General features: G+C 45.2%; 1 protein-coding gene across 1 annotated transcript in view; it reads left to right on the forward strand.

Moving 5' to 3' along the window:
- Nucleotides 1–10,928, forward strand: part of eif6 (eukaryotic translation initiation factor 6) — a 119,312-nt gene extending 108,384 nt beyond the window's left edge. Inside the window, exon 6 of the mRNA XM_078554762.1 lies at nucleotides 10,612–10,928. Coding sequence (XP_078410888.1) covers nucleotides 10,612–10,621 — 10 coding nt within the window. The 3' untranslated portion in view covers nucleotides 10,622–10,928. The remainder of the gene's footprint in view (nucleotides 1–10,611) is intronic.
- The last annotated feature ends 482 nt before the right edge of the window (nucleotides 10,929–11,410 follow it).

Below are 11,410 nucleotides of genomic sequence, written 5' to 3' on the forward strand. Positions count from 1 at the left end.
TGCTGTACCTGCATGCTTGCTTTCAGTGATTGGTGTACAAGAACACCCAGGTCCCTTTGTACATCAACATTTCCCAATCTATCACCATTTAAATAATACTCTGCTATTCTGTTTTTCACACTGAAGCGTATAACTTCACACTCATCCACGTTATACTGCATCTGCCATGTATTTGCCCACTCACTCAATCTGCCTAATCCCCTTCAAGCCTCTTAACATCCTCCTTACCATTCACATTCCCACCAAGTTTTGTGTCGGCAGCAAATTTGGAAATATTACATTTGGTTCCCTCGTCTAAATCATTGATATATATTGTGAATAGCTGGGGCCCAAGCACCATTTCTTGCGGTACCCCACTAGTCACCGCCTGACACTCTGGAAAAAGACCCATTTATACTTACTCTGTTTCCTGTCTGCTAACCAATTCTCAAACAATTCCAATATATTATCCCCCAATCCCATGTGCTTTAATTTTGCACACTAACCTCTTATGTGGGACTTTATCAAAAGCTTTCTGAAAATCCAAATACACCACATTCACTAGTTCTCCCTTATCTATCCTGCTAGTTACATCCTCAAAAAACTCCAGTAGGTTTGTCAAACATAGTTTCCCTTTCATAAATCCATGTTGACTTTGTCTAATCCCATTGATATTTTCTAAGTGTCCTGTTATCACGTCCTTTATAATAGTGTTTTCTAGCATTTTCCCAACTACTGATGTTAGGCTAACCAGTCTGTAATTCACTGTTTTCACCCTGCCTCCTTTTTTAAATAGTGGGGTTATATTTGCCATCCTCAATCAGCTAGAACTATTTCAGAATCCACAGAATTTTGGAAGATGACAACCAACACATCCACTATTTCCATGGCTACCTCCTTTAGTCCCCTGGGATGTAGATTATCGGGCCCTGGGGATTTATCAGCTTTCAGTCCCATTTATTTCTCCAGTGCTATTTTCTTTTGTAATAATTTCCTTCAATTCCTCCTTCTCACTAGACCTTGGTTCCCTAGCATTTTTGGGAAGTTATTTGTCTACTTCCATGAAGACAGAACTAAAATAATTGTTTAATTGCTCTGCCATTTCCTTGTTCTCTATTATGAATTCTCCCTGTTTCAGACTGGAAGGACCTACATTTGTCTTCACTGATCTTTTTCAATTTTCATACTTATAGAAACTTTTCCAGTCTGCTTTTATGTTCCTTGCAAGTTTACTCTCATACTCTATTTTCCCCTCTAACTCAATCTCTTGGTCCACCTTTGCTGAATTCTAAACAGCTGCCAATTCTCAGGCTTGTTAGTTTTTCTGGAAAGTTTATATGACTCCTCTTTGGATCTAATACTATCTTGTCACGGTTCACTGGGGATGGTGCACTGTAATATCGACTCACTGGGGATGGTGCGCTGTAATATCGACTCACTGGGGATGGGGCGCTGTAATATCGACTCACTGGTGATGGGGCGCTGTAATATCGACTCACTGGGGATGGGGCGCTGTAATATCGACTCACTGGGGATGGTGCGCTGTAATATCGACTCACGGGATGGTGCGCTGTAATATCGACTCACTGGGGATAGTGCGCTGTAATATCGACTCACTGGGGATGGGGCGCTGTAATATCGACTCACTGGGGATGGGGCGCTGTAACATCGACTCACTGGGGATGGGGCGCTGTAATATCGACTCACGGGATGGTGCGCTGTAATATCGACTCACTGGGGATGGGGCGCTGTAATATCGACTCACTGGGGATGGGGTGCTGTAATATCGAATCACTGGGGATGGGGCGCTGTAATATCGACTCACTGGGGATGGGGCGCTGTAATATCGACTAACTGGGGATGGGGCGCTGTAATATCGACTCACTGGGGATGGGGCGCTGTAGTATCGACTCACTGGGGATGGTGCGCTGTAATATCGACTCACTGGGGATGGTGCGCTGTAATATCGACTCACTGGGGATGGGGCGCTGTAATATCGACTCACTGGTGATGGGGCGCTGTAATATCGACTCACTGGGGATGGGGCGCTGTAATATCGACTCACTGGGGATGGGGCGCTGTAATATCGACTCACTGGAGATGGTGCGCTGTAATATCGACTCACGGGATGGTGCGCTGTAATATCGACTCACTGGGGATAGTGCGCTGTAATATCGACTCACTGGGGATGGGGCGCTGTAATATCGACTCACTGGGGATGGGGCGCTGTAATATCGACTCACTGGGGATGGGGCGCTGTAATATCGACTCACGGGATGTTGCGCTGTAATATCGACTCACTGGGGATGGGGCGCTGTAATATCGACTCACTGGGGATGGGGTGCTGTAATATCGAATCACTGGGGATGGGGCGCTGTAATATCGACTCACTGGGGATGGTGCGCTGTAATATCAGCCCCACTGTTCCCAGAGCCGCGACAAATGTGATAAAAGATTGATCAAACCACCAGATTTCCCCAATTCTAAGTAACTGTTTAATTTAGGTTAACAGAATACGAGCACCAGGTTTGTAAACTTAATAAGTAAATAACTGTTTATTGAACAGATTGTCATTAACCAGCGGCAAAAGAATGAAATATGAGCTGCTAATTTCTGACACTATAACTTAAACTCTACCTGCTTCTTAAATCCCTGTACACACACACAAACAAGTCACATCAGACACACAAATCATGGATGTTAAGGCTGGCATAAAACAGTTCAGTAGCACCAGTTCCGTAGTACAGGATTCGATGGGTTGATTTTGATCGATGTCTCTCAAATTCCTTTCAGTTCTTGTTGATGACACGAGGTGGGTCTTCCAGCACTTTCAGTCTTTAGTTCACTCAGTGGACATGTCCTTCAAACTGCAGCCATTATAATTTTAATTCACAGTCCAACAGGAAATAAAAGATATGTTCTTTACAACAGTCCAACAAAAGTAAAAGATATGTTCCTTACAATATTTCATTTCTCTTGTTAGCTGTGGTTGGGCTGCTTTTCCTGTTTGTTTTTGTGCCAGAAAGGGATGTATAACTGTTGTAATGCAAACGTTCATTCATTCCTTAAATATTAGCCATTGCCTATCCACTATCATACCTTTTAATGAAGCTTCCCAACCTATCTTGGCCAACTCACGCCTCATCAATTCGTAATTTCATTTGTTTAGATTTAGGAGTCTAGTTTTGAATTGGACTACTTCACTTTCCATCCTAATGAAGAATTCTATCATGTTATGATCACTTCCCCAAAAGACCCCGCACAACAAGATTATTAATTAACCCCTTCTCGTTACACAATACCAAACCTAGGGTAGCCTGTTCCCTAGTTGGCTCCTCGATGTACTGGTCTAAAAAAACCATCTCGTACACACTCCAGGAATTCATCTGCCACAATATTATTGCTAATTTGGTGTGCCCAGTCTATATGTAGATTAAAGTCACCCATGATTATTGTAGCACCCTTGTTACATGCATCCCTGGTTTCCCGTTTAATGCCATCCCTCTACCTTATCACTACTGTTTAGAAGCCTATAGACAACTCCCATTAACATTTTCTGCCCCTTGTTGCTCCTCCCAGACTAATTCTACATCTAGATTTTCTGATCCAATATCCCCTCTTACTATCACACTGATTTCATCCTTAACATCTTGATCATCCTGGTGAATCAACCTTGCACCCCCTCCAAGATCTGAGGAGCAGTGCCCTGAACTAAACAGTTATTCCAGATGTAGTCTACCAAAGCTCTTTTAGATGAAGTGTAACTTCCTCACTTTTGAAGTCCAATCTCCTTGAGATAAAGCCAATATTCCATTCACATTTCTGACTGAGTTTTGTACCTGAAATCTAGTTTTTAGTGATTTATGTGCATGGGTACCTAAACCTCTCTTCCTCCACAGCTTGTTTCTCTCCATTTGGAAGATACCCACCCCTTGCTGCCTTTATACTGTAGACTTTTACACTGACACTAGTACCTGTTGTAAAGCAGTGTGAACTTCAGCCCTATACTACCAGCTGTGCCCTGCTTGGGCACAGTGGAGTCTGGCCATGTATATTTGCCAGGCCCCTGATAACCCCAGCTAGAAGCCACTGGAAATCAGTAATGTTCAGGGAGGACCCACTGTTTTAATTGGCTCTTTAATAACATTAAAAATGTAACTGATTCCATACTGACCAGTGTTGTGGTGCTGGTTTAGGGACTGAGTGGAGCCCCTTGTGACTCTGTCATCTATCCAGTCTCTCAATGCTTTCTGTAATTGTGCTCCAGTCGCTAAGTACAGATAGCAATGTTCATGGACTCTTTAGTATTGGGTGACTTGGCATCAAAATTGTGAAGGAGTTTAAATTGGAGGTTTTACTTGGGTCTGGCAAATAGGTGTGAACTTAATTAACTCTGAGTTCAGTATCTTCAATCAGGGAGGCCACAAATGGCCTTGTCACCATCTAATCTCACACTGAAAATGGCCATTGGATGAGGTGCCAACAGGTAGCAGATTTTCATGGAATGTTATACAAGAATGGGGTTGGAGATTTCAAGGCAGGGGAGAAAATTAAATTAAATATCTGGCGCTGGTAACACAGTGAGGAAATAAGCTTCACCAATTTCACTGACACTGATTTCTACATTGCCTCAAATTAGGCCAACGTGCCATTTGCCTTCTGATCACTTGCTGGTACCTGCATGCTAACTTTGTGTTCCTTATACAAGTACACCCAAGTCCCAGTGAATATCAACATTTACAAAATTCTCACCTTTTAAAAAATATTCTGCTTTTCAATTCTTACTACCAAAGTTTTGCTTGTTTATTCAGTTTCAGTTAACAAAACTTCAGTTTTTTTTTACTATCATTTGTATGGTCCTTATTTGATGATGCACTATTACCATTAAACTCTGTTTCTTCCTGCCCCAGCTACTTGTCTTTCCCCAAATCAGTACACAATGTTTGAATGTCTCTACTTTTCTCTTTAGGAATCTAAATCTCCCTTCACCTGAGCCTTCCCCCTTATCCTCCATTCTCCCCTTGCCAAGGATCCTGATTATTCCCCATTTCCATCATCTGCTGTTGGGAATAAAGCACTCTTCCTCAGCAGCTCCCATCATTGGTGCAGGGATAGAGCCAGCAGCTCTGATCCCAATGTTCCAATCTGATACTCCAGCTCTATGCTGTCCAGCAGGAGCAGAGCAGACTTCGTATTAGCAGCAGCTTACCGCTACTTTGGGCCATGCACTTTATTAACAATAAAAAGGTGAACATGCAATCACTGTGCAGAACAAGTTTGTATATAACTCCCACTGCCTTACACCTCCAACAAGTCCACAACAAACACAAATCAGATCATTAAAAGTTGTGAAATCATCCTGAAAATGTAGATAAAGTTTGAAATCCCAAAATGTGCTTATCAGCAATAATCACACTCACATCTTACAATCCACGTCCAGTCTCTTTCCGAGGTGAGGAGTGTAGCGCAGCTTGAAGCCTCACCTACATTTCATTCATTTACGGGATGGGGGCTTTGCTGGCTGGGCCAGCATTTATTGCCCATCCCTAGTTGCCCTTGAGAAGGTGGTGGTGAGCTGCCTCCTTGAACCGCTGCAGTCCATGTGGTGTAGGTACACCCACAGTGCTGTTAGGAAGGGAGTTCCAGGATTTTGACCAGCGACAGTGAAGGAACGGCGATATATTTCCAAGTCAGGACGGTGAGTGGCTTGGAGGGGAACTTCCAGGTGGTGGTGTTCCCATCTATCTGCTGCCCTTGTCCTTCTAGATGGTAGTGGTAGTGGGTTTGGAAGGTGCTGTCATCTTGCAGGTGGTACACAGTGCTGCCACTGTGCGTTGGTGGTGGAGAGAATGTTTAGGATGGTGGAGAATTCATCTAAGTCTCTAGTCACTGCATCAGCATATACATAAGTACAGTAATAGAAAGGAAGACTTGCATTTGTATAGTACATTTCTCATCCTTAAGATGGTCCAAGTATTTTAAAGCCAGTGAAGTAGTTTTGAACGCAGTCACTGTTGTAATGTAGGAAATGCTCCCACGTACAGCAAGGAAATAACCAACAGGATAATGCGCATTTAGTGATGTTGGTTCGGAGATTGAGGTTATTAAGATTTATTGTTAAGGAGGAGAGAGTTCTACAGTGTATTCTACACAGACAATTAAGAGCTGCCATTATGTAGGTGTCGAGAAGGACGAAAATAAATTTTTCATTCAAGCAGAAAATGGGATTTGAGGGAAAGGTCACAGCTGACTGAGAAATATGCAGCAATCTATAACAGGGAGTAAATTCGATAAGCAGTGTGCAGCATTGAATTAGTGTGCTGGGAAATGTATTTTCACTTGTGTAAATCACTTATTAACCTATATTCAGGCTCCAACAAAGTGCCCTGAGAACCAGCTTTCCTATCGGCACTTGGTCTTTGCTTGTTCTCAGTGTGTCTGAACAGGAAGCAATTCAGACACTAATCCAAGGGGGTTGTCATTATTAACAGATGTGCAGGCAAGTTTCATTTTAACCTTTTAACGTCCCAAACCTGAACAATTGCTATATATGTAAATATATATTTCAAACCTCCTCGTGAAAATCTGACCCAATAACCCCGAAGACCTGAGCATCCAGAGAACAGCTTCCAAGATACCAATTGCTCATACTGCCTTTTACTGGGGCACTTAGCTACTGTGGACACTCCAGCTCAGGGCAGCACTGTTAGTGGGTCAGTTCTGAGGGAGCGCCACATAGTCGGAGGGTCAGTACTGAGGGAGCACCGCATAGTCGGAGGGTCAGTACTGAGGGAGCGCCACATAGTCGGAGGGTCAGTACTGAGGGAGCACCGCATAGTCGGAGGGTCAGTACTGAGGGAGCACCGCATAGTCGGAGGGTCAGTACTGAGGGAGCGCCGCACAGTCGCAGGGTCAGTACTGAGGGAGCACCGCATAGTCGGAGGGTCAGTACTGAGGGAGAACCGCATAGTCGCAGGGTCAGTACTGAGGGAGCACCGCATAGTCGGAGGGTCAGTACTGAGGGAGCACCGCATAGTCGGAGGGTCAGTACTGAGGGAGCACCGCATAGTCGGAGGGTCAGTACTGAGGGAGCGCCACATAGTCGGAGGGTCAGTACTGAGGGAGCACCGCATAGTCGGAGGGTCAGTACTGAGGGAGCACCGCATAGTCGGAGGGTCAGTACTGAGGGAGCGCCGCACAGTCGCAGGGTCAGTACTGAGGGAGCACCGCATAGTCGGAGGGTCAGTACTGAGGGAGCGCCGCACTGTCAGAGGGTCAGTACTGAGGGAGGACTGCACTGTCACAGTGTCAGTGCTATGGGAGCACCGCATAGTTGGAGGGTCAGTACTGAGGGAGCGCCGCATAGTCGGAGGGTCAGTACTGAGGGAGCGCCGCATAGTCGGAGGGTCAGTACTGAGGGAGCACTGCACTGTTGCAGGGTCAGTGCTATGGGAGCTCTGCACAGTCAGGGGGTCAGTGCTGAGGGAGTGTCACCCTGTCGGATTGTCAGTGCTGAGGGAGCGCCACTCTGTCAGAGCGTCAGTACTGAGAGAGCATAAGATGTAGCGGTAGAAGAAGGCCATTTGGCCCATCGAGTCTGCTCCGCCATTCAATGAGATCATGGCTGATCTGATAATCCTCAACTCCACTTTCCTGCCTTTTCCCCATAACTCTTGATTCCCTTACTGATTAAAAATCTGTCTATCTCAGCCTTGAATATACTTAATGACCCAGCCTCTACCCACCTCTGCGGTAAAGAATTCCACAGATTGACTACCCTCTGAGAGAAGAAATTCCTCCTCATCTCTGTCTTAAATGGGAGACCCCTTACTCTGAGATTATGCCCTCTGGTCCTGGTTGGTCCACAAGGGGAAACAACCTCTCAGCATCTACCCTGTCAAGCCTCCTAAGAATCTTACATGTTTTAATAAGGTCGCCTCTCATTCTTCTAAACTCCAGTGAGTACAGGCCCAACCTACTCAACCTCTCCTCATAAAATCCTTTCATACCTGGGATCAACCCAGTGAACCTTTTCTGGACTGCATCCAATGCCAGTATATCTTTCCTTAGATAAGGGGACCAAAACTGTTCACAGTATTCTAGGTGTGGACTAACTAGTGCCTTGTATAGTTTTAGCAAGATTTCCTTATTTTTATACTCCATTCCCTTTCAAATAAAGGCCAGAATTCCATTTGCCTTCCCTATTACCTGCTGAACTTGTATGTTAGCTTTTTGCAATTAATGCACGAGGTCCCCCAAATCCCTCTGTGCTGCAGCTTTCTGCAGTCTTTCTCCATTTAACTTATATTCAGCTCCTTTATTCTTGCAGTCAAAATGCATAACCTCACATTTTCCCGTTTTTGCCCACTCACTTAACCTGTCTCTATCCCTCTATAGACTCTTTGTGTCATCCTCACCATTTGCCTTCCCACCTATTTTTGTGTCATCCACAAACTTGGCTATAGTACATTCACTTCCCTCATCTAAGTCATTAATATATATTGTAAATAACTGTGGCCCCAGCACTGATCCCTGTGGCACTCCACTAGTTACAGGTTGCCATCCTGAAAATGCCCCCCTTATCCCAAGTGTCTGTCTTCTAATAGTTAGCCAATCCTCTATCCAAGCTAATATAGTAACCCCCAACACCATGGGCTCTTATCTTATGAGGTAGCCTCATGTGCGGTACCTTATCGAACGCCTTTTGAAAATCCAAATATATTATATCTACTGGTTCCCCTTTATCTATCCTGGTTGTTACCTGCTCAAAGAATTGTAATTAATTTGTCAGGAATGATTTACCCTTCATGAAGCCATGCTGTCTCTGCTTGATATTATTATGCATTTCTAAATGCTCTGCTATTACATCATTTATAATAGACTCTAACATTTTCTCAATGACAGATGTTTAGCTAACTGGCCTATAGTTACCTGTTTTCTGTCTCCCTCCCAGAGCGCCACTGTTGGAGTGTCAGTACTGAGGGAACTGTACCCTGTTAGAGGATCAGTACTGAGGGAGCCCTGCCCTGTCAGAGTGTCAGTCCTGAAGGAGTGCTGCACTGTCGGAGTGTCGGTACTGAGGGAGGGCCGCGCTGTCGGAGGCTCAGTACTAAGGGGGGTGCTGCAGTGTCAGAGGTGCTGTCTTTCTGATGAGATGTTTAAACCAAGGCCCTATCTGCCCTTTCAATGGGATGAAAAAGATCCCATTTGACTAATTCAAAGAAGTACACTGGAGTTCTCCCTAGTGTCCTGGACAATAGAGATTCTTCAACCAACATCACAAGAAAAAAGATTATCTTGTGATTGTTCTAAGATCGTTCTGTGCAATGTGTTTGCATAACAGCTACTACACAAAAGCCTTATTGACTGTAAAGACATGATCTACATGCGAGTATTTCCTCCTTTCTCTACTTCAATGTCTCCCCTCCCTCCACACCCCCAGATCATTGCACACAGCTTTTTCCCCACTTTCTGACCCTTTCAGCTTCTTCCTGTGTTCAAGGTGGTGAGGTTCATACAACCTCCAAACATGTGACCTCCCCAATTAGAAAGATACATGTTTGGAAGGTGCTGTCAAAGGAGGCTTGGCGAGTTGCTGCAGTGAATTTTGTAGTTGGTCCACACTGCTGCCACTGTGCAGCGGTGGTGGAGGGAGTGGAGAGTGAGTTCAGTGGAAGTGCACCAATTAAAGAATGGGATGTGTTGACCTGCTTGAGTTGTTGTGTCTGTACCATTCAGGGCAATGTTACTAACTCAGAGCCATTAGGGTCATTCCTTGGGTGGTGTCTAATGGTGGTGACGGGTTTTGCCTGCCAGCTGGGCAGGAAGGTCCACCAAATTGTACCAATCGGGCACTTAACTGGGCAGTGGAGGGCCTGCCCCAGAATCGATGGGGCTGAGAGCTACAGCCAAGTAGAGGCTGGCAGTGTGCATAGCTGGGCAATACCCCCAGGGGGGTAGTGGCTGCTGACAGTAATGTACCCACCTGAGGCCCAGAATCGCCAAGGGACCCAGGCCACAGGTCAGTGATGCTGGCATGGGGGCTGCTGGGTGGAGGTCACTGTGAGTAAGGGTAGGCTCTCAGCAGCCCTCCTGCACCCCACCCTCCCCTCCCCCCTTCCTTCCTGATGCTGGGTCCCCCAATCAGGCACTGATTGCCTTTGAACAAGGGACAACCCCCCCCCCCGCCACAGACACTTCTGGAAACCCAGCTGTAGTGGGATGCAGCCCTCAGGAGAAGGGATTGAATTGATGGTGGGATGGGAAGGCTGTCCACCAGCCTTCTCATGCTGGACTTAATCAGGGCAGAGGTTGGAAAGTAGCAGAGACCCCACCTGCCTCATTAAATGTCCCCTGCTACCAAACTTGCCTCAGGGAAGGGCATTATATCATTAAATTCCACTGCTTGTCTGGTTCAGTATATTTACATTCACTCCAAGCTGTCACTGATGATCGCAGTTCCGGGATGTCCTCAAGAACGTGCTGTCTAGCCGGGAAGTAGGAGGTTCTGTTTAGTTTTCAGGAATGTAATTACTGTCCAGTGTTGTGTTGAATTGACCCACTCTGTGAATGAGCTAGCTTGCAGCTGTTGCCAGGGTAACACTGACTGACTGATTCTCTTATCTTTTTCAGTTTAACATAAAGGTTCAGGCGTGGACTGCGTTCTTATGGAGAATATCTTGCTCTTCTATATCTGCAGAACGGACGAGAGAGAGAGAGAGTCCGCACTCTGCTCAGAACTGATGGACAATTCTTACTGTAATGCACCCATGTTACTCATAATCAATTTCCAATCACCCCACATCCCCAACCCCAGAATCTTCATTGTACAAAATTAAATAATCCAGGAGAAAAGTCTGAATGTGAAAGAAACAGCACCAGGGAATTGTCTCAATGTGTTAATTAAACAAATCAGACTCCTTATCAATAAATAAATCCTTGCTTTTTAAGGACTTGTTTGTCATTCTTCAGAGCTCGTCATTGTGCAATGATGACCCCATCAAGTTGCACAGAAAATGTCTTGTGAACTGTCCCAAAAATTCTGAGAATTGGCAGCGTTAGAATCCTGATCCTGTGGAGTTTGTGAATGGCAGTGGGAGGGAGCATCGGGAACATGACATCTAAACGTTTGTTATTGTCCCTTCCTCAATATTCTTCTGTGTGCTGCCTTGTTCAAATCACCAACTAATGTATGCTTTATCTTATTTGTTTATAGTACAAACCATTTGACCTGCCTTGTATTCAGACAGTGTCAGAAAGCTGCTGTAGTCTGAGCTCAGCAACACAGTCAGAAAGTGAGGGAAAAGATTGCACAGCTCACTGATGTAACCAGGACATCCCAGAATAATAACCCCATGCCAAGTCATTGGAATCCTCCTGAACATTGCACAGTCCTGGGGAGACCACTGGGAGATGATCATAGAGTCAATAC

This window comes from Cetorhinus maximus, chromosome 13 (assembly GCF_964194155.1).
Source record: "Cetorhinus maximus chromosome 13, sCetMax3.hap1.1, whole genome shotgun sequence".
NCBI classification, from domain to species: Eukaryota; Metazoa; Chordata; class Chondrichthyes; order Lamniformes; family Cetorhinidae; genus Cetorhinus; species Cetorhinus maximus.